Consider the following 21,710-nt stretch of genomic DNA (forward strand, 5'->3'; position numbering starts at 1 on the left):
TGAGTGTGTTGGACCAGTTGGTCATCGCACACAAAATAAGAGCTCTTACATATTAGGTAATTCTGATTAGGTAATTCTGTAAAAATAATCAATTTCAACTTAATTTGACTGGCCCAAATGTAAACAAACTGGCTTCATTAGCAAATACAAACATTGACTTTTGCTTTACTGGAGACATCAGAATTACAACACTGTAACTGAGTGTAAACCTGGCTTTACTCATTGAACAGCCTTGGAAGTAAAGCTCCCAGCTCATGGCACGCTGTAGTTCACAGTAACCAAGGCTGCTGTCAGCTATGTAATGCAATTGTTTGTGCTGTTCAAAACTGGATTTAAATAAAAAAAAGAAAAAGAAAATCAGGCTATAAACCAGATGAATCACAACCTCATAACAGAAGGTGAATTATTGTCAAATATTGTATATTTGTGCATTAACACCTGATTAGCCAAGGGAAAGAAAAAGAAATGAAAGCCCAAGGCCAAGAAGTAACTGAGAAAAGACTGAAGGAAAAAACAAGAATCCTTCATTTAAATTTTATTATGGTGTAACCGGCTGTAAGGAATTACGGGTCTGAGGCACAGTGTGTAATTGTCCTATCCTAAACATTAACTAAAGCCTGCAATTCAGAACGATGCTGACAAGTGATGTCACCATTGGCAAGCGATGATTTATTTTCTCCCCTTCAGAAGAAGCCCACGTTTCTCAGCAATTAGCACAAACACAGGCACAGCCTACAAGCGGTTCTGGAGACTATTTGCCTTCCTTAGTGCCAGCTGCTTTGACTCTGTGATCAAAAACATTGCAGGAAGTTCTGCACTATCGTTCTCAGTTGTCTGCCGGTAAGCAAAGAAATTCTTGTTTCATATCCAATGGAATCAGTACACATTACTTGTTAAGTGCAGGGTGGAACACATGCTGCCAAGCACAAGGCTGGCTTGGAGAAAACTATCATGACTTTTAATGCAAAAGCACTGAACGCAAAATGAAGCATCTTGCTAACAGGAAAGAAAAAAACAACAACAGTAAGACTCTGAATAAATTAAGCTCTTTTCACCCCAGGATATTAGGTATGACCGGACAGCTGATTGAATGGAGTGAATGAAGGTGCCTAAAAAGAGAAAATACTTGGCACAGCTCCACCACTTTTATATTTAAGTCACGGTTAACAAGCTGGCTACCATACAAGGCCATCAGGCTACTGGTATTCCAGATTACTCACTACTGGCTTCAGCAGTCTAATGAGCGCCAAATGCACAGGGCCATTCACTGGGTGAGAGAACAGGCAAAAATAGATGCAGAATGGATGTGAGTTGCCACGCACATCCTAGGCAGCACAGTGATGTGCTGTCCATTAACTGCACCTTCAAACATTCGAAACAGAAAATGAAACAGGCAGACTGAGGAGCTCTCGGACAACCCAACACAGAAGAATCTGAACAAGGCTGATCAACAATAAAAGCGACTTTCCTTTGTCAGATTTATTTGTAGTAAATCACAACTTCTTGCCTCTCTTGCTGCCCTCCTATGAAAGGCATATGTAGCTCCAGAAAATGCCTTTCTTTTTTAAAAACATCAGGTGTTAACAAGTCAACTGCTGCTATGGCAGCTTTTACAAGGGTGCTTTTGTCTAAGAGATTGTGTGTGCAACTCCTCCATGAGCAGAAAGGAACTCTTCAACATACAAATGTGGATAAACTTTTGGTATGTAAACATGAACGTATGTAATTACTGCATTACCAGAAGTAGTACGCATTTATCAAAACATTTAAATGTAACACATTTTCCAACAAATGTTTCAGATGGCCCAGTCAAAACTTGAAGGGAGGCTGCATACCCTACAAGGGTAACTGTATATCCCATAAGGTCATTGCTTCTACCATAACATACAGAGGCATTTGACAATACTGATGTCAAAAAGGAGGGCTTAGTTTAATTCTACCCATGCTCTGTAGGTTTTTGATACTTGGCTCAACTAAATCAATACATTCTATAGAGGTATGTAAACAGTCTTGGTAGAGAGATTGAAATGAAATCAACAGATGTGGATTGGCCAATGACGACGTCTTCATTAACTCCAACACCTTACTTATCCCTGAGCACCTCAATATTGTTTCCCCCAGAGAAAAAGAAGAACACATAACTATTTCAAAAGAACGTGAAGCTGCATTTGGATCATTTGTGTCTTGCAAGTCCCACTTCCCTTCAGTTTGGTTTTGTTTCTTTAAAAAGGGCCATCTACTCCCTCCCCTCCCCCCCCCCCCATTGTTGGTTTGTTAAACATGTGCTGCAATACCTGTAAAAAAATCACCTTATCAAACACCCACAGACACACTATAGACTACAAAAATATTGCATAGGAGCGTCAGTGGGCACAGTCTCACAACATGAGAGAAAATGCTTAAGTTTTTTTTTCTTTAAAACATTATGGCAACATTCCAATTTGTTGGTATTTTGTTTTTGTTTTCCTTTTAAAAATCAAGTGGTTTCACTTTATTTCAAAATTGTACAAAATGGCCATGGCTGTTTATAAAAAAAAAGTCTCTGTCTTGAGAACATGTGAAGTCTCAGGTGCATTAACAAAAGACCTGGAACCATTCACAGTGCAGCGGAAAGCTTCTTTTGAGGCAGACATTACAATTCATCCTTCTTCTTTCCTACCCTCTCATGGTCTCTTTCTCTAAGGGTTCGCATGAAAGTGGTGAATCCAGCCTCCTGTTTTAGAAGAAAAAAAAAAAAATATATGGGTCATATATGTATGATTTCTGAACAAATCCACAACCAGAACTACGTGCCAAGAACACTTTCAGCTTCTGTGTACAACAGCTGGCATGTTATCAACTAAGGAACAGTTATTGCTTCAGCGTTGCTCCATCATGCAGTACTCTGGCCCTGTGCTGGTCTGCTAAAAGGCAAGGAGAAAAATATCCACAGAGATTCCACAGTTCACCATTCTTCACAAGGAACTGTGAAGAGACAGGGCACAGAAAGACCCCAGCACTCACAGAAGGTTGAAAACTGCTCCCAGAGAGGCCACATATGCCTTTTTGCTGAAACTGCTCAAAGAACTCTCCTGTCTTACTCGTGAGCCATTTGTGCCTTTCTGAAATCTGTTTGTGGATTGCTTGTTGCCTATAAACCTATTTGCCACTGCTCCTCATCCTGTAATAGTTTTGCTGATGACTTTCCTCCTCCTCCACATATCCAGATGAAGGGAATTATACTTTTTCAAAATACTATCAAAATTACGGTCAAAAATCTAAATCTGGATGCCCAACCTTTGTATTTCAACAACTGTGCCAAGACCGTTCTTCCAAAGCCGTTGACTGTCTTCTTTTGTAAGGTATGGGGTAGTTGGCCAAGGTGGTTCAACTGGTTCCATCATGCTCATGGGAAGTCCTTTACAGAACAGTACTCTGTTACTGAAAATGATGTGTGAACAGCGCTGGAAGCTCCACGGAGGGCACTGTGCAAAGCACTGCCACCACTGGAGATAACAAAACCTAACTGATACTGCAGAAGTAGAAGACCATGGGGCTGAGAGGTAGAAAGGGAACAGCTGTCAGCAGCAGAGAACGTGATGTTCTTGTTGGGTAATTTAATTTTAGCCAATAAATGTTTGGCTGCATGGAGAGTATTAGTCAGTCTACTTTCCGGTACTGGGATAATCATCTCCCAACTGCTGTGGCCTCAGAGCACTCCTGTCTTCCTAAATACTTTTTATCAGCCACCTCCTTTCACATATCATTTCTATAAGCAGGGGTTGGAAATATGAAGATTGCAGCTGAAATTGTACTTAATTGTTGGCTACTGCACCCAACTTTGCTTTTAAGAAAAGATCCCCAATCTGAACTTAACACAGTATCCATAACAACGTCTGGATCAGCTCCTCAAACTGGCAATTACTGTGGTCCTAATGCAAGAGAATATTGGGAAGCCAAGCTCTACGAAGGCTTCCCTAAGATCTTGACTGAGAAAGAACCTCAGAATCTGTTTTTTTCTCTCTCATGCCCCTCTATAATTTGGCACACTGTAACAGCAGCAATGATTTTCACACAGGGTTCTTTTAGTAAAATGATTGGATAGCCTGAAGGCCCCAGTTTCTTTTCTTGTAGACCTCAGCTTCTCTCAGCAATCAATCACTGCTGACAAGTAACCTCTCTCCACATGCTTATGACAAAGAACACACAAATAACTACATTGGTTCCTTATTTTCAGGCATTTTACAACCACAGAACACATTATGCCATTTCTGCCCACTGTACTCATAGCGTATAATTACATGGCCACAGCAGGACAAAAGGATGATGCTTCAGCCCATTGGCTAGATGGCACAATTGGTCTATCCATCCTGAGCTACACGACTGAGTCCGACTCAGAGAGAATGAGACATTTAGCATCCCTTGGTCTCCAAAGGACAGCTCTGTCCCTGCTGTGAAACCAATGGTCTGTTTGGTAGCCTGGTAGAACTGAAGTATGTTTATAGTATATGCATGAACTGGCTCCAGAAGTGACAGGAGCAAGATCTGTATCTTACAGCAATTCTGCACCTAGCAGCAGCCTTTGCAATACATCCACCACTTTCTCTCAGTGCAAACTGACTTCAGATTTCAGCTTAAAAAATTAAATAGGTAACAAAGCGTTACCAAATCTTCTTTTTCCTCTTCTCGTTCTCCTAAAATAAACCAAATATTTTTGTAATGCAGAAATGCACAGTGGTGCAGTGTGCAGTGATTCATCTGTGAGTGTCAAGAACAGAAGCGGTTATACATTCTTTCAGCATGATAAAAAATGCGCCACGCAGCATTTATTCTTTTGCAAGGCAGGCAAACTTCCTCCCTTTATCAGGTAACGACTCTTGCTTTTACTCACCCCTCTCTCCCCAGTATATTTTTCCACAAATTTCCCGTAGTTGTAATAGTTGAAGGTGGGGTAGCCATCAACTCCCTCCTGCTTGCACAAGTCGTGGTTCTGATCTTTGGCACAGTCCACCGCAGCGTAGGCGATCTGAAATGCAAGAGATCAGCATGAGGCAGCAGAAGACCAAGGGAGACTCCACGGACAGAATGCTGCTGCAGCTTATACACACTGTTGGAAGAGGCTCATGTCTTCTGCCAAGAGCACAGCAGAGAAGTGCTATCCAGGAGTGCTGTCCATTGAGCAGTGCCAGGAGGGAAGCAGGCTGCTTATGTGCAGCTTGCCTGCCTTCATCTGTTGTTCTGGCTTTTTTTCCATGTCTTCTTTATTTTGGTCTATCCTTTAAGGCAGGGGCTGTATGTAGGCACAGCCATTAGCAAAATGGGCTTTAATTCCTTCTGAAGCCTCTAGATGCTACTGTCACACAAACAACCGAGCAGGATGCAGGCTGCCTGCTCAGCAGGGAATACAAAGAAGCACATCCCCGGAGCACCAGCTCAGGCTAACTCTAGTTTGGAGCATTTGACATTTGGAACCTAAACCTGTGAAGTACTGAGAATGGGCTGCACTTAACATTTCTGATGTTGAACCAAAACACAGTTCACAGGCTGTAATGCAAAGCAGCAGAGCCCTGTGCTGCCATTTCACACCGACTGCACGGTGAGTGGCAGCTCTGGCTCCAAGCCTCCAAGCACAGGCCACTTGCCTTCACAACCCCATTACATGCTTTGCTGAAGAGTAAGCAGGTTTAAGCACAAGCTACGTCAAAAAGCTACAAACTAGAAGAATAATTTTTGCAGTCGTGGGTTATGATGCATCAGGTGCTAATTTCATAGCAGACATCTTCAGATTTCTACTACAGGTGCCTCCTTCAAACAACATGACCAAATACCTTACGCTAGCGTGACTCCGAGGCTGCTGCTGAACTACCTTTCCACAATTAAAAGATCACTTAATATGCCACAATGCCCTCCAGTCTCATGGTGACACTGTCGAAAGACCTCATCTCATTAACCTAACAGCAATTAAAGAGAATGGAAAAGCCAACTTCGTTAACCTGCTTGCTTTGTTTTAGCTTTCAAAGCCTGATGAAACAATGCGCAGTAGGTTCACACTTGGGTCTACTTTCAGATGGAAAACACATATAAGGTATGTAATATTCTTACTCTAAATATTTGGTTTGCTTTCCTGTTTGGAACTATTACACAGACAGGGCTCTTAACAACTGTTAAAAATGGGGATGATCACAATTTTTTTTCCCCCTTATGCACAGAAAGACTCCTACTCATACAGAGCCAGTTATATGAAAGGGCAGGAATAATAAGACAGTAAAGAGGTTCATCCAAGTGTTTATGTCTTCTTAACCTTAGCAGTCAGCCAAAACTTAGAGCTCGGTTGGCTACCTCTCTGTACAAGAAAGCTCCCAATGGAGACAAACATTTATATAATGTCACAATATTAATTTACAAAAAAATACTTAAGTCCTGGCTCCCCGGAAGCAGGAAGAATACATAAAACTGCTTTTCTTCCCCCCTCAACTTCTCTAGTACCACACAGGGAGAGATTAGAGTCAGAAAAGGGGAGGGTAAATATGCAGTAATCCAGATCTTAGTAGTCGTATTGAGCCATGGAGCTGTCACGACTGATGATCCAGCTGTTCTCAGACAAAGCCTTGGAGATTAGGAAAACTAGTTCTTAGTACACTGCCAGGGAGAGAAGCCTTTTATCTGCACCTCCTTGGAATCATCTAGGCTGGCTTTGGCTGGAGCAAAGAACCCCATTTACCTTATAAAAGGCTTTAATGAGAATAGATACCAGCACTGAGAAGGTATGGTAAAGGAATGCAGTGCACTAAGCCACTGTTAACCTTGTTCAATACCATTACTTGATGCCTCTAATCAGATGACTGGAGGGCTGCCATCATTTATCAGAGAAACACAGAACCATTAAAGTTAGAAAAGACCATCCAGCCCAACCCTATCCCATCCCCACTAACATCAATGCCACATCCACAGCCTTCTTGAACACCTCCAGGACTGTGACTCCACCACCTCTCTGGGCAGTCTGTGTCAATGCATCACCAAATGATGTGGTCATGCTGGTCCCTCCAAACCAGGTATTGTGTTTTCCTGTGTTTTCAGGAGGAATTATGAACAGCTCAAACTGTGTCTACCAACAGCAACTGCATTAACTGTTTGCATTTACTCCATTCCCCTCCTGACTTTCGATGTCTAAGAGCCTGAAATACAGCTCTCCTCTACAGCACAAGATGCTCCACCTGTGTGTTTGTCACGCAGTGAAGTAAGGCACGAAGATCCCAGCCTAAACATGACTGCAATGTCCATGCTACCCTAACAGCAAGGCCTAACAGCAAGGGCCATGTGCACCTAGAGCACCATTTGGAGAACGTTTGTGGACTGCTGTGCTCTGAAGCGCTCCTGACACAGGCTCCCACATGGCTCCACAGACTCACTGATGCTCTACCAACGTCACTTGGAGCCCAACTCCTCAGAGCATACATTCAGTTATTTTTGCAGCCAGTGGGAGAAGAGAAATGGTAATTTTCAGAAGTGTAACTCATGCAGACCTGCGCAGAATTTCACAGAGAGACATCTAATTCCCAAGACTGCATCCTGGAGCCAGATTTCAAATGCCTGCTGCCAACAGCAGCTGAGTAAGGGTACTTAGGAAAGCTTGAGTGATTACTTTAGAGTGTAAACGTGAAGGCAGCCTAAATATAGAGGCTGCTACCATCTCTATGCACTCATTACCATAGCACTGCACTCCTAATTGCCTCGCCTGCCTCACAGTGGAAGATCAAATATAGTGCAATGCAACAAGAGAAAAGTAATGCCAGAATCTACCCATAGCAAACCACAGTCCTTGGCTGAACACCGATTCCACTCTCAATTTCATTAACTCCAGACAACTGAACTCCACAACATGCCAGTAATTCAGCAGACGGAACCAATGCCCCTTTGTTTCATTCTGACAATATTTTTATGGACTGGGAATATTCAGCTCCATTTCTGACAGCAGTTTTCAGCTCACCACCATAGGGAAATGTCACAGCAGCCCACAAGAGAGAGTCTTTGCTCGAGTCCTGGCTCAAGCAAGCAGCCACAGATTGCAGGGAGGTGTTGCTCTCATTCTCAATCTTATCAGAGATCAGCTTTTGTGTCATTACAGAAAGAAACTGAGTCAGAATAAACAAGTGCTGAAAAACATCAACCAACATTTGGTTCTCAGGTGAGAAACTTTTGGGGAACACTGTTCTCAGAAACAATGCTCCACTTTAACTATGAGCAACCAGTCTGCATTTAAGTTCACTGGAAAGCACAGGTTAGCAAAACCCATATGCTTCACCTTGTAAAAACAGCTGTACTTAACCAGAAATTTCAGACATTTGACATAAGACATCCCACATACATACCCAGGAGCTGAGACGCTTGGCATCATCTCTCATGAACTGTGTGCACATGTATCATCACAAAGAGGAGAAAAATGTGAAAAATCTGTGATCTTCCTCACCAGGAAGAGCTGGTGTAAGACTCAGGTGTGTCTATATACATTCATTAGGAGAAAAAAAAAGGAATGCAGCATAACAGCTTTCAGAAGACAAGATTGATTTTATGGATTTTACTGAGTTTTTGACCGGGGGAGCTAAAATTTAATTTCTCGAGCATTCCTGACTTTCCCGTAACAGGAAGGAGAAATTCACTAAAAAAAAAAAACATTTTGAAATATATAAACAAGAACATCGCTGCTTTATCTGCAGCATGCGCAAAACTCCATAGGGTTATGGATTCTCCATCAACCAAAGCTGCACTGCCTTAAATATTGACAACACGTCACGATACAGAAGTTCTCTCTCCAGGGGCAGTGCTGCTCAGGTGTATCACTATCCTGTTCAGTGACTGTGGTAGGAACAAAACAGTCACTGAATGAGAAGAAAGTCAATCAGAAGACTTCAGTGCCTCGAGGAAATTCCCTACAATATATCTAGTCTTCCTGATGTTATTGGTGGTTCCTCACAACTACTGTGGAGCTTATAACTACTACCAATAACACAAGCTTAGTGTGAACAACAATAGTAATATCAGGTTAGTATGAATTTCTCCTTTGTTCCATAGTTGGTAAAGTTTAGTATGATTCTAGCAACACCTGGAAAATATTTTTATCTTAAAAGATAAGTCCCATGGCAACGTTATACGGTTTTCCAAACAAGCAGGAAGTGAATTGTAGAGTCACAAGATGAACTCTGCACTGCATGTGAATGTCAGCAATGCACATCCAGCTCTGAAGAGCACTTCAAAAGGGAAATGAGCATGGCACACTGTTCGCATGAAGTGCTCTGATCAGGAGTGTCGAGCTGCTGCAAACACTGGAACTTTTCAGTGAGGTGCTTAAGCAGAAGTGGAGTTATGCTGAAAGTGTGACCATTGATCTCCACAAGCCTCAAATGTAACAATCATAGAATCACAGCATCACCAAGGGATGATGCTGTTCTTGTTGCTTTTCCACATGCAAGTATTAGGAGGTAGAAGCAGTATTTGCAGCATCATCTAATCATACATCAGCAGCCACAGTTCCCTTCCAAAAGGATTATGGAAGCAACTTTTTCTTATGGGGGGATCTTGCAGTTAAGGAACAAAATTACAGTATTATTATGTGTAGAAAATTGAAAGTGGGATCCCCTGACCTCCCAGTAACTCCCTTCTATTTTTAAACCCTTTTCATTTTAACTGTTTGCCTCCCAGTTGCTATACAATGATACAGTAAAAATACCTCCTGCAATGGCAGTCTCCCTCCTGCTAAAATATGCACTGCCATACACTGCTTTATTGATTCAAGGAATAAACCTCTGCTGGAGCTAATATTGACTCTTGTTATGAAAATGGAAGTGAATAACTGAATATTGATTTGAGGAAGGAATGATATATGATAAGCTTAAAAAAATTAAAACAAATCTAAAATTGCAAGATGGAGAAGAATGCTACTAAGCAATGGCTTTAAAGGACAGTCAATTCCATATGACACTTACTTGATTATGAGAAAAAAAAGTCTGTTGTTGCCAAATGTCTTAAAAGCACCTATGAGCAAGACAGATGCACACTCTTCTCTATGATTACTCCATAGTTTCTATTTATATTACCTGCTCTGGATCCTAACAGTTATGAACTAGCCTGCTAAAGTTTGTTGAGATTCAGCTACTGTCTTCAATGCAAATAGCCTCATGAATGGATGATTCATTATTAGATGTCCTGATGTACCATAGCAGCATTACCATGGCTGCAATTCATCAGCTGTTCTCAAAGCAGGCCTATTTGCAAAGGAAAGATCCATTAGAAGTCACCGAGATGTACAGTGCTAACATCGCCATCTTTAACAAGCCTAATTAAAAAGAAATTCAACATGCTCTTTTTAAGCAAGGGGAGATCAAATTCTTGGCCAAACTCAAATATTTAACACATTTGGATAACTCTACACAGTATAGTTGAACAAATTGCTCAGAGAAGCTGTGGGTGCCCCATCCCCAGAAGAATAAAAGGTTGGGTTGGATAGGATGCTGGGCAGCCTGATCTGGTGGGAGGCAACCAGCCCACAGCAGGTGGTTGGACCTCAATGATCTTCAACCTCCCTTCCAACCCAAGCCGTTCTGTGGTTCTATACATTGCTTTTGTGGTTATCATCATGTTCAAAGCCTAAGAACAGGGCCAAAAAGCCAAAGCACAATACACATGAGGACTCACCAGTCACACTACAACTCACAGCTCCCTGCTTGCACACCGGCTCAGCCCAGGAGCTGCAGTCCCCCCAGCAATCTCTGCTGCTGTGGTTTCAATACAAGCCCGTCTGCAGTGTTCTGATCTGGGTCAGTGCATTTGAACATGAACTGTCTTCTCTGGAACTGAAGAAGGCTGGCCAAACACCAGCCTCTTTGGAGGGTTACAGAGATTTGTTACTGAGAGGGCTTGAAGAGTCAATAGCTTTCCTTCAGCTAATCCAAACTGGAGCATTACAAATCAATTCCTTCAAGCTGAACATTCCAATAAGCCAAAAGGCAGAATGCAGATTTTTGAAGATTTAGCCGGTGCCCTTTCAAGAGTCTCCAGAGCAGTTAGTGCACAACTTCCATCTGTTCTGCAAACCCTCACATGTGCTTCCTCTGGTTTTGGTCACTGCCAAAACTCCAGCTGCGAAACAGAGGCCAAAGGCTTTCCCCTAGCAGCTGTATGCAAAGGCCACAGCCCCCCAAGGCAAGAACATTCCACATGGTTTTTTCTTCCTCTTTCTTTCTTTCTTTCTTTTTCTTTCTTTCTTTCTTTCTTTCTTTTTCTTTCTTTCTTTCTTTCTTATTCTTTTTTCTTTTTCTTTTCTTTCTTTCTTATCTTCTTTCTTTCTTTTCTTTCCTTTCTTTCTTTTTCTTTTCCTTTCTTTTCCTTTCTTTTCTTTCCTTTCTTTCTTTCTTTCGTATTCTTTCTTTTCTTGTCTTTTCTTTCGTTATCTTTCTTTATCTTGTCTTTCTTTCTTCCTTCCTTCCTTCCTTTCCTATCTTCCTTCCCTTTCCTTCTTCTTCCTTTTCCTGTCCTCCTTCTTCCTTTCCTTCTCCTGTCCTTCTTCCTTTCCTTTCTTTCTTTTTTTTCTGATTTTTTTCGCTTCCTACTCCTTCCTTCCTTCTCTCACTAATTATCCTTACCTTATTAGCTTTCCTTTCCTAGTCCTAATCCTTATCCTTAACTTCCTACTTATTATGTAGATTTCCTACTCTCTCCTCTATTCCTTCACTTTCCTTCCTTCCTTCCTTCCCTTCTTCCTTCCTTTCCTTTCTAATCTTCCTTTCTTCAGTCTTTATCCTTTCCTTCCTTCTTTTCCTTCCTTCCTTCCTTCCCTTCCTTCCCTTCCTTCCTTACCTTCCTTCCTTCCTTTCCTGGTCCTTCCTTCCTCCTCCTTCTATCCTTTCCTTCCTTCCTGTCCTTCCTTCCTTCCTGTCCTTCTTCTTCTTTCTTATCTTTCTTTGGGATTCTTTCTTTCTTTCTTTCTTTCTTTCTTTCTTTCTTTCTTTCTTTCTTTTTAAATAACTGAAAGCAACATGTTTGCAGCCTCACTGGACCAGCCTGTCCCACATCTGCTCTTCCTGGCATTTAATGCCTCCAGGCCTACAAAGCCATGCAGGCAGCCTGAGCTCTGCAAGAGCCCTCCCTGGTTACACCCAAGGCTGTGCTCTTAGGCCAGCACCCAGCAGTGATGCAGCCACCAAGCTGACACACAGAGCCAGTGTTCCAAGCAAAGCAACTCTGACTCCAGCAGTGTGTATGATCTAAAAGCACACAGTGCCACATGCATCCCTAGGGGGGATGCTGCACCAAAATCACCCTGTTATTTCCAATCCCAAGAGCCAGAGACAGGTTTTAGCAGCTTCGAGTTCTGTTCATCTTTAAAATTCCTATGTAAAGACGCAAAGTCTCCCAGAGGACACCTGTTAAGATACCATTTGTAACCATTCGCAGCTGGAATGTTTTGCATTTTTCTTTGGCTTCTGCAGAATTAAATGTTTAATTAAAGGACCACCCCTGCTGGAAAGAAGATACGGTTTAAACGCTACTCCTGTAAAGTGAAAAAATCTTCCTCCGGGGAAAAAAGAGAAAAAAAAGCCAGAAAAAAAGCCAGAACTACAGACTCAAAATGAATACACTTAGTATTCCTTCTGTGTTTCCGAAGGAAAAAGCACTTCTCCTTACTTTAAGCATTATTTTTAGAGAAGTTTCAAACCCCTCAAAAGCGTGAATCAGTGAAATGCTCAGGCTCAGCCAGTCTGAAACACGAGGATATGTCCAGCATGGCTTATGGGAACAGCTGGGCACCCTTAAGTTTGAATTAGACTTGTTTTCTTTCCCACAAGGGCAACTACTGGAAGTGAGAAACCTTGGCAGGTTATGGCTGTACAATTAAACAGTGCTCCCCATCTAATCAATCTCTAGCACTTTCATAAGTCACCAGAGTGGAATAACATCATTTTCCCTAACTGCACACACCTCCCCAAAATTATACCAGTCTTTATATCCCCTACTGGCCCTCCTGTTCCAACTCATTACATTTTATACTTGTCTACTTCAGCCTTACACTGAAATCAAGAACAGCAAATACCAACTACAGCTCTGCTCTCAGCCCTCTCATAACTTGCGGTTCGAGCCGAAACCTTCACAAACCTGCATTTACCACCACTATGTCCAATAACATCCAATAAACCATGCTATGATTCACATTGGTTGCTAATACATCCTGGGGCTCGGATAAGCAAGTTTCACATCATCTGGGATATTTGCTTCCTCTCCTCTGGGTGAAATTTTAATGAATTTAGGAAGAAGCAGCTTTATTTAGAACTATGGGAAGGTGGGAAAGCAAGGATATGTTCTTAGAGATCTCAGGAAGAAACAAGAAACCAAAAGGCACTAATTTACAGCAGTAAGAAGTGAGAGCTGCATGCCTCTCTTCCACAACCTGGGCCTGAGGCTGTAAGCGAAGGATTGCTGATTTGATGCATTCAGTTATAGAGAAATGATTTCTTTCTTGACAATCTTTAGCTTCAGCAAGCAACAGAAAAAAAAAACAAAACACAGGGAAGAGGAAAAAGCACCACAAATTCATCCCTTGTGGCAGCAGGCAGACTCACAGGGGTGTAACTGCTTCAAAATTACCTCTTCATTTCCCTACTGAATTGAATCTTTTCCCTGCCACAGCTAAACTCAGAGCCACCGTGGCATTAGAACAAACACAGAGATCAGAATGAAATACAGTTCAGAGGAAGATAATAAGCATGTTTCTAAGCAGTTATCTGCTTAAGCCAGTGGCTCAGGTTGTTTTTGTCTGTAATCCCAGACATGCATGGCCTCAGTTAAAATGGCTCAGCTGATGTAGGGAAATGAAATGGTGAGCTCTGGCCATCAGATGAACTTCCAAGGCAGAAGTATGAAGGCCTTTAAGGGCACAACATCCCAGACTCAAGCCAGCCAACCAACAGGAATGTAATGTATTTATGTGAGCAAGGGTTAGTTATACAGGTAAGGTTCTCAAGTCTGTCACAAAACTTGTGGTTCATGCCTGACAAAAGCTGAAGGGGAATGGAGAAGGCGTGAATTATCTTTTATTAAACTTTCACTGAGAAACAATGTGCCTCGCTTCATAGGAAAGAACTCCTGCACAAAGTATCAAACAGATAATAACACAAATAAAAGAAAGTAAAGAAGCTGTTAAAAGCATAACTCAGTTTGACCTAAAAGATACAGCCCTTCATATGCACGTACACATCCATTAGTTCAACAGCAATTTTACCTGCAAGCCTACCACCTCATCGGTAAGCAAGACATGCAAAGCACAGATGGAAAGTTCTTAAATGTCTTTGAAATGATCAAGAGCAAATTAGTTACCTTTCGATCTTCTTTAAAGACTTCGGCAGCAGTTGTAAAATGTGGAATGGCGTTTTTACAGTGAGGGCACCCTGTTGGACATAAGAAGAAAAGGAGAACACAAATCTTAGTTGTAAATAAGATACTACAACAAACTCAAGACACGTAGGTTAATCAGGGGCAAAGTGGTATTAATAATATTTCTAGATGAGAGTTCTCCAGCTGTGGGAGGAATAGAGCAGGACGAGTCATCTGCACACCATGTGTCCCAGCTACATGAACTCAAGCACATGTTTAAAATCCTGCAAGCAGTATAAGCATGTACTTACATTTAAGTCCACTTTTAGGGACTGGGGGCCAGTCCCCACAGCCAGTCACTTAAGAGCACTGAAGGATCACTACCCACAAACAGACAACCCATTTCTGTGCTCTGTACTTTCTCATGGGTATTACCACATAGGCTATAACGGCTGTTGCCACAGATACAACTGCATTTGGAGACAGGAATAAAGATAGTTGTGTGGTGAACAGGAGGAGGCCGGAATTTAGAAAGGAAGTTGTTGGAACAAAAACTCTGTCTTAAAAACCATGAGCAGAATTTGGATGTGTTTGGGAATTGCCAAAGCCAAGGCACTGGGACTACAAGGGACAGGAAGAGCAAGTCCAGCAGGTAACAAATCCTCATGTACAGGGAGGACTTGAGCCCTGGGTCAGCATGACTGCTGCTGGCCTTCCTGACCCTCCTCCCACTTATCACAGAATGGGCAACCCCAGAAAGGTTTTACGGGTAGCAAGCAAGAAACCCCAAAGCTTTGTGGGGAAGCCTGTCTGACAACTGCAGGTACCACAGAGTGCCGAACAAAGGGCCACTTTGTCCCTTCCTGTACAGTAAATATACAGTAAATGTACTCAAACAGGAACAGCTCTCTTGTTTCAGCATTCAGATATGAGTGCTCTTACCTCAAATGTGAGGCTTACTGTCTGATTAATTTGGGCTGCTCTCAAAGTATGAATACACAGGAAAACTTTGAAAAACAAAGTGCCCACATCTCTGAAACCTCCCTCCCATTCAGATCCCAAGCAAACTCTCAGCACACTTTTTCTGCTCAGATGCAGGAAAAAAAAAAGGAATGGATGCATTTCCATCAAGCCCACATAACTCTACAAAGGTACAAGAGTTCATTCTGGTATTATTTCTGGGTAAGAACAGATGAGTTGCTCACAGGCTCCAATTATAGCTTATGCTACTGCTGTTCATCTTTGTAAAACACTGGTAAAGAAGTGGGTGCGCTAATTTTAATTCAGAACTGAATAAATGCCCCCTCAGGCTCAAAGCCACTGCCTCAAACTGCACTTGCTCTTTGGGGTGAGAAGAAACAGTAACTGTGCATGAACTCTGCACATCTCTTTTCACAAAGGAACAGGTGCATACCCCTTTGATGTCGACCAAAGTACAGTTTCATTACTTACACACACTGCTTTGAATTTTGTTTTTTTCTTCAGAATGGGATTTCAAAAGCACTGCAATGACACACACGTATAAATGCCACTGAGAGTCTATGCAGTACCTAATAACAGCAAGAAGTTGAAGGGACATTTCCTGGGAAACTGAGCTGCTTCTCCAAATCCACCTTACTAGCCTCAAACTCTATGCAATATAATGGCAGCCTACCCTGACAGCAAATGTATTTCAGCTGGAGCCTGCGTGTTCTCCACAGCCTGCAAAATATAAACTTTGTTGAGCAGTTCAGCATCTGTCAGGGAGAAACTGGTCAAGAAAGAAAAGGAGGAGAAGGAGGAGGCTACTGCTCCAGGCTGCCAGCACTGCTCCCATCCCAACAGTCCACGTCAGTGACCCATCTTCTCTCTCATCACTTGCCTGTTCTGTCTGCCTGACACGAAAAAGCCTTTGAGTCAAGCCTGTCTCCTGACACATCTTTGCTTATGTCCTGTACTGTGAGGTGAATGCCACTGTTAGCCTGTTAACACAGCTCTACAGAAATAACTCAGAAGTGGCAACAACATCTAAAAGCAATTTCAGAGAGGAAAGGAAAAAAACAAAAAAACAAAAAAACAAGAAAAATCAGATGGCTCTAAAACTGGAATTCTTGCTCCAGTCTACATGTTCATACACTGCAGTTTATTGGAAAGTGTGGTGCCCACTTGCTGGACTTGGAAGGATGGGGCATTTGGTAAGGATTTGCTTTAAGCTCCTTCTCAATTTGCAGCAGGTCAGAGTTCTCCATGAGCCACATTCTCCAACAAAACCAGAACAACCTCAGTAGGAGATCATGTGCTGATGGTTCAGAGAAGCGTTAGCAAGTGCATGTTTGTAAGGCCAAAAGGGAGCATCCAATTATCCACACTGTTACAGTATTTTGGAAAAAAGTAGGCAAGAGTAAACATGCTATGAGGTTATGGTCAACAGCAGCACACGAAGAAGATCACAGAATCATGAAGGCTGGAAAAGATCATTAAGATCACCTAGCTCAACCACTGACCCATTCCCACCATCTCTCAGAACCAGATCTCCACGGTTCTTGAACACCTCCAGAAACAGTGACCCCACTACTTTCCCCTAAAATCTTGCTGTGTAAATGACTGTCACGCAACTCAGAACACCTGGAAAAGTAATCCGTATTCACAATGTTCACTTTCTATCTTTCTGTGAACTACTCATCTTCCCATTCTAACACCAACTGAGAAGAAGCTTACCTTCCAGCTCCATGCCTCCCCTCCCTTCTCTCTTGGCCCAGCATCCTTTCTTTACTGCACTGTGCTTGCAAAACTAAAACACAACCATATGGCTTTTGGCGGAGATAACTCCAAGTCCAGTAGGCATTTTGTTAGCCTTGGACATCCATCCACGGAACAGATGTGAACACTGTGCTGAATTCCCAAGGAGCTTCACAGAGTCACCGAAAAAAGGGGGAAGGAGCGTATCATATGGAATAGCAGAACTTCATCTGTTACAATTTAGAAGGATTGCCAAATGCAGCAAACACTTGGAAGTCACCCAACCCAGTCATTCTATTTAAGGCACACATGCCAAAAAAATAAAAGCAGAGGTTGATGTCTTCATTTTGACAGACAGAAAACTTGTTCTCCCCATTCCCTCTTCACACCCACTACCACACATTTATTTTTAAGTATGAACACTACCATCCAGATTTGAAAGTAAAAAGAAAGGAAATGTACTGAGCGCTGTACACGGGGGACAGGAAAGCACGTGGACTCATAGGAAAGGATTTTCCAAATAGGCTGCCACTAAAGGAAAATAAACTGGTGGCATCTGAAGATATGAGTAAGGTGTCAAGAATCAAAATGTCCTACATCCTTCTCAGCTGTATTTATAGGGCATTAAGTTGCCATGGACTGAAGGAAGATTAATTTCATTTCAGTTGATCAATCTGGGGCCTACTGTAGAAGCAGATGCTTCCTATAAGACCAGGGGGTGGACTTTCAAATGAGAGTCATTGGAAGTAGCACATCTAGGGCAGAGACCTCTAACACACACGTAGGTCTTTGCTTTGCCCATTTTCTGTCTTTGTTCCTATATTATTAATAAGTTTGATCTTAGCAGGATTAACAGCAAACATTAACTAAGCAGTAATTTCCTGTGTGACTGATAAACCTGTAAGAAGCCTGCTCCGGGAAAGTCCAGGCTTTCCACAGGATCCCAGCATTGGCACTTAAAACCTCTTTAACCACTTCCGAAAATGGTGACCTAACTTTATTTCCTAATGCAGACACACTTGCATCACTTGGCAGAAAAACAAGAAACCTCAAAATCCAATGCACATGCAGTAACGTGTTAGGGCTGCTCTGTGTTCCTGGCCTGTGAATGATGCAACCTTGATACAGCTCTGGTCAAATTTTCTCAAATCTCCGTGCTCAAAATCTTGCACTGTAGAGGTTCTTCCACACAGCACAGAGGCACCTGTTGTGCCTAACCACTGCAGCCTGCCAGGACACCAAGACTGCTTGAATATGCATTAGGCCCGTGGATTCACACTAGAACACCTGCAACAGAAAGGCCCTAAGATCTCCTTGTCTTTGCATTAAAACATTAGAAGTCTTATGTGAACTCATATCAGGCTTTACTTTATTATTCATGCTGGTTTGGGCTGGGAAGGTGGGGCACAGGTACATAGCTGACCTTGAAAACCAAGCTCCAAGCAGATCCAATACATGGAAAACACAGTTTCAGTGGGTAAAAATTCAAGAGGAATGGCTGATGAGCAGATGAGGGAAAGCAAGGAGGCAAACACGTTTTACGCAGACCCATGACAACTGAGGGGATGGAGAAATCGTCAGATTAAATCTTCTCTAATTAGCACAAGGCATTTAAAGGAAAGCTGGTGCTTTCTTGGAGGGAGAAGGGAGAGATGAGGTGATTGAAAATACATGACCCAGCTTATTTTGTGTGGATTGAGTTTACCGACGGCAGGAACTGCTGCGTGGTACAGCATGGCTGGGGTGTCTCTGAGGAACAAATGAGTGATCTGGGTTTGGACTGAGGCCACAAAGGTGCTGAAGAGGCCAAAAGATGCAAGATTCATCCTTACAGAAACACAGGTTTGAGGACTCTGAAGAAATAAAGAACAGGTTTGAGCTGGATGCAGTTTCCAACACAACGCCACAAAAAAGCTGTATAAGTGATGTAAAACTAAAATACTGCATGGGAAATAGCAGAATTTACTAAGTGCTTGGGATACATTGCCAACTACTTTTTTTTTTTTTTTTTTTTTAAATAAAAAGCAGACTGGGGAAAAACAATATAATTTGTCAGCTAAGGTAAGAAAGAAGTGAAACTGATATTTTAAGGAAAAAAAAAGTGCACACTGGCCCAGAAATACGAGTAATCAAGCATACGTTGTGGTAGTAAAATCAATAAAACCAAAGGAATAATATCCTGTATGCACAACTGTAGCATTCCCTATAATTGCATGGTCCTATGGGATGTAGACAAGATATAAAGTTTAAAAGCAATCAAGTGTATAACCCACATATTATTATTAGATTCAACCAGAATTTTTTGTCAGGAAGGGTTTCTCTTTTTCTCCAAGTGAGCTGCTTAATGACGACAAAGTCAAAAGAAAAACTAAGAGATTCTTAAAGCTCCAACGTACAAAGGTATTAGAACCAGATAACAATTATAACGATGCCTCCTGAGTGGTGTGTGACTGTAGATGTGCCTTGTTGGACAACAGTCACCTTATTAAATTTAAAATGAAGTTGTGCGAGATGTTCAGAATTGCCTAAAGGAATCAAGTTCTGTTCGCATAAGACGCAGGTTCCTACTTGCTTAAATATGAAATAGTCCTTTAAGTTACTGCATGCTTTGTTTAATTTGAAACTACAAAGCCCAGTGATATAACATAACCTCTCCACAGCTGAACAGTACAAGGTTAATTCAGTTCCCTTAGAAGAGTAGAAGCTGTATTAGCACAGCACGTAGAAGAAAGGTGAAGCTGTTTTTAATGAATATAAATCAAAAGCTAACAATTTGTACAAAATAGATAAAGGAAGCAAATGGACATCAAAGCGGTATCTACAGTCAGCAGAGGTAATAATGATTTTTTAAGGATATAAGGGGCTTTAAATGTATTAGAAGCAGAAGAAATCCAAATAATACCAGCAATAGCTTTGAAAGAAAATGATGGAGTTGTCAGAAGCAACTTCACTGAATGTATAAATGAAACTATTAAGTAGGTGTGGAGAGGGCCTCCATGATGGCACCCCCAAAGCGCTGCTTGCAGTTCTGGGTCCACAACTCGAGAACATGTTCTAACTGGAGGGGGTTCAGAAGACCCACAGGAAAACCAACAGGTTGGGGAGGCACTTTTCATGGCAAACAGAGTCACTAAGCTCAAGTCTGTCAGTAGCTGCAGTCCAAAGACAAAGAAATGACAGAAATCAGGAATCCAGTCTAGTTTTCACTTTCACAAGCAAGTCAGGTTTGGTGGCAGAGGTTCGGTACCCTCCACAGTTCACTGGGGGCTGAAGCTGGTCAAATTCAGACAAGAAAAAAAATGTGTTCCTCATTGCTAGTGATCCTGAATTTGAAAGGGAATGCTTTTCTACAAGAGATGCTGTCATACAAGCTGCAGCTGCTGGAAGCAATGGGCTTTTGCTGTCCTCCCGTGTGAAGCAAGGACAGAGGTCCCTGCTGACCCCAACAAGAGCATCCCACTGTGACTCTGCAAGAACACATCAGGCACCCTGATGTCAGACAGCATAACCCTACACTTTTCACCCCCTCTTAATATACGAGTAACCCCACCGATGCTGCGCATGTGCTTTCAGGATCCCATACATGATAAAATGTGAGAAGTCATAAAGCTGGGTGTGCACATTTTACACCAGATTTTTCAAAGACAGTTTCAACACACGTGCATTTTCATGTTGCAGACTGTCTCATCCTCAAATATAAGAACTTTCAACCATCAGCATTTCCAAAGCAAAGCACTGACCAGCAGGACGTCTCCAATCCCAGTGATGTGAGACCATACCACATGTACTGTCTGTGCTCAGCTCTTTGCAGGAAGGGCTCAGCTCCCTCACTGGCCCTCTGCTTCCTTTAATACTTCTCAGTGGGTGATCTCAAATGTGTTAACCCATTAAGCAGGACCAATTAATTATGCATCAAATTGCCCTAAGAGAGACAGATGCAATTATCACCCTCTGTCATTACACCCAAGGTTAAATGGAGTCAGGAAGAGGTTAAGTGACTCTCTGGATCCCCAGCCCTGTGTGACAGAGCCCGCCTGTGAGGGGCTGACTCCATTCACACAGCTGCAAAAGCATCAGGGCCTCAGAGGGCTCAGCAAGTGAAGTGCAGAGCAGGGAACAGCTTTCAGATTCCTCCACACTGCTCAAAATAATCACTGACTAAACGACAGGGGTAGATGATGCCCTCTGCTATTGCTGTTCAAACGACTGCAATCCTAAGCGAGACAAAGCAGAACAGTGCACAGCTATCAAAGCAAAGCCAGGAGCTTGTAGATTGCAGAGTAAAGCAAAGTCTGTTTCCACTTCAAGAGTTCCAGGTGATTAACCAGAATTAAAACTTGGTTAATCAAGGAAAGGCAGGCCATGGGCAGTAATTGCATAGATAAGAGCCCAAAACGGATAAACTGCTTAAACCAACATAGTTTGTGCAGCTACACAAGTCATTGAAACCACAGGCAGATCTGAGAAAGGTGTCTGAAGATGTTACTGAAAGGTTAATTTGCTTTTGTTCTACCAATAGAGAATTGGAGGCTGTTCTAATTGAAATATCTGGAATCAAAGCTCATTTTATGACATGCCCTGACACACAGCATAATCATATTTCCAAGACACAAGGAATTAATAATTGAGAGGGATTTGTCCTTTGATTCAGT

At 42.2% G+C, this 21,710-nt stretch overlaps 1 protein-coding gene across 2 annotated transcripts in view; it reads right to left on the reverse strand.

Annotated features, from left to right (window-relative positions):
* Positions 1–520: 520 nt before the first annotated feature.
* Positions 521–21,710, reverse strand: part of PDIA5 (protein disulfide isomerase family A member 5) — a 90,673-nt gene continuing 69,483 nt past the window's right edge. For both annotated transcript variants that reach the window (XM_032445970.1, XM_032445969.1), the window contains exons 15-17: positions 14,344–14,414; positions 4,871–5,005; positions 521–2,713 (exon numbers count right to left, since the gene is read on the reverse strand). In XM_032445970.1, coding sequence (XP_032301861.1) covers positions 2,633–2,713; positions 4,871–5,005; positions 14,344–14,414 — 287 coding nt within the window. In that variant the 3' untranslated portion in view covers positions 521–2,632. The remainder of the gene's footprint in view (positions 2,714–4,870; positions 5,006–14,343; positions 14,415–21,710) is intronic.

Source organism: Coturnix japonica, chromosome 7 (genome assembly GCF_001577835.2).
Source record: "Coturnix japonica isolate 7356 chromosome 7, Coturnix japonica 2.1, whole genome shotgun sequence".
Lineage (NCBI taxonomy): Eukaryota > Metazoa > Chordata > Aves > Galliformes > Phasianidae > Coturnix > Coturnix japonica.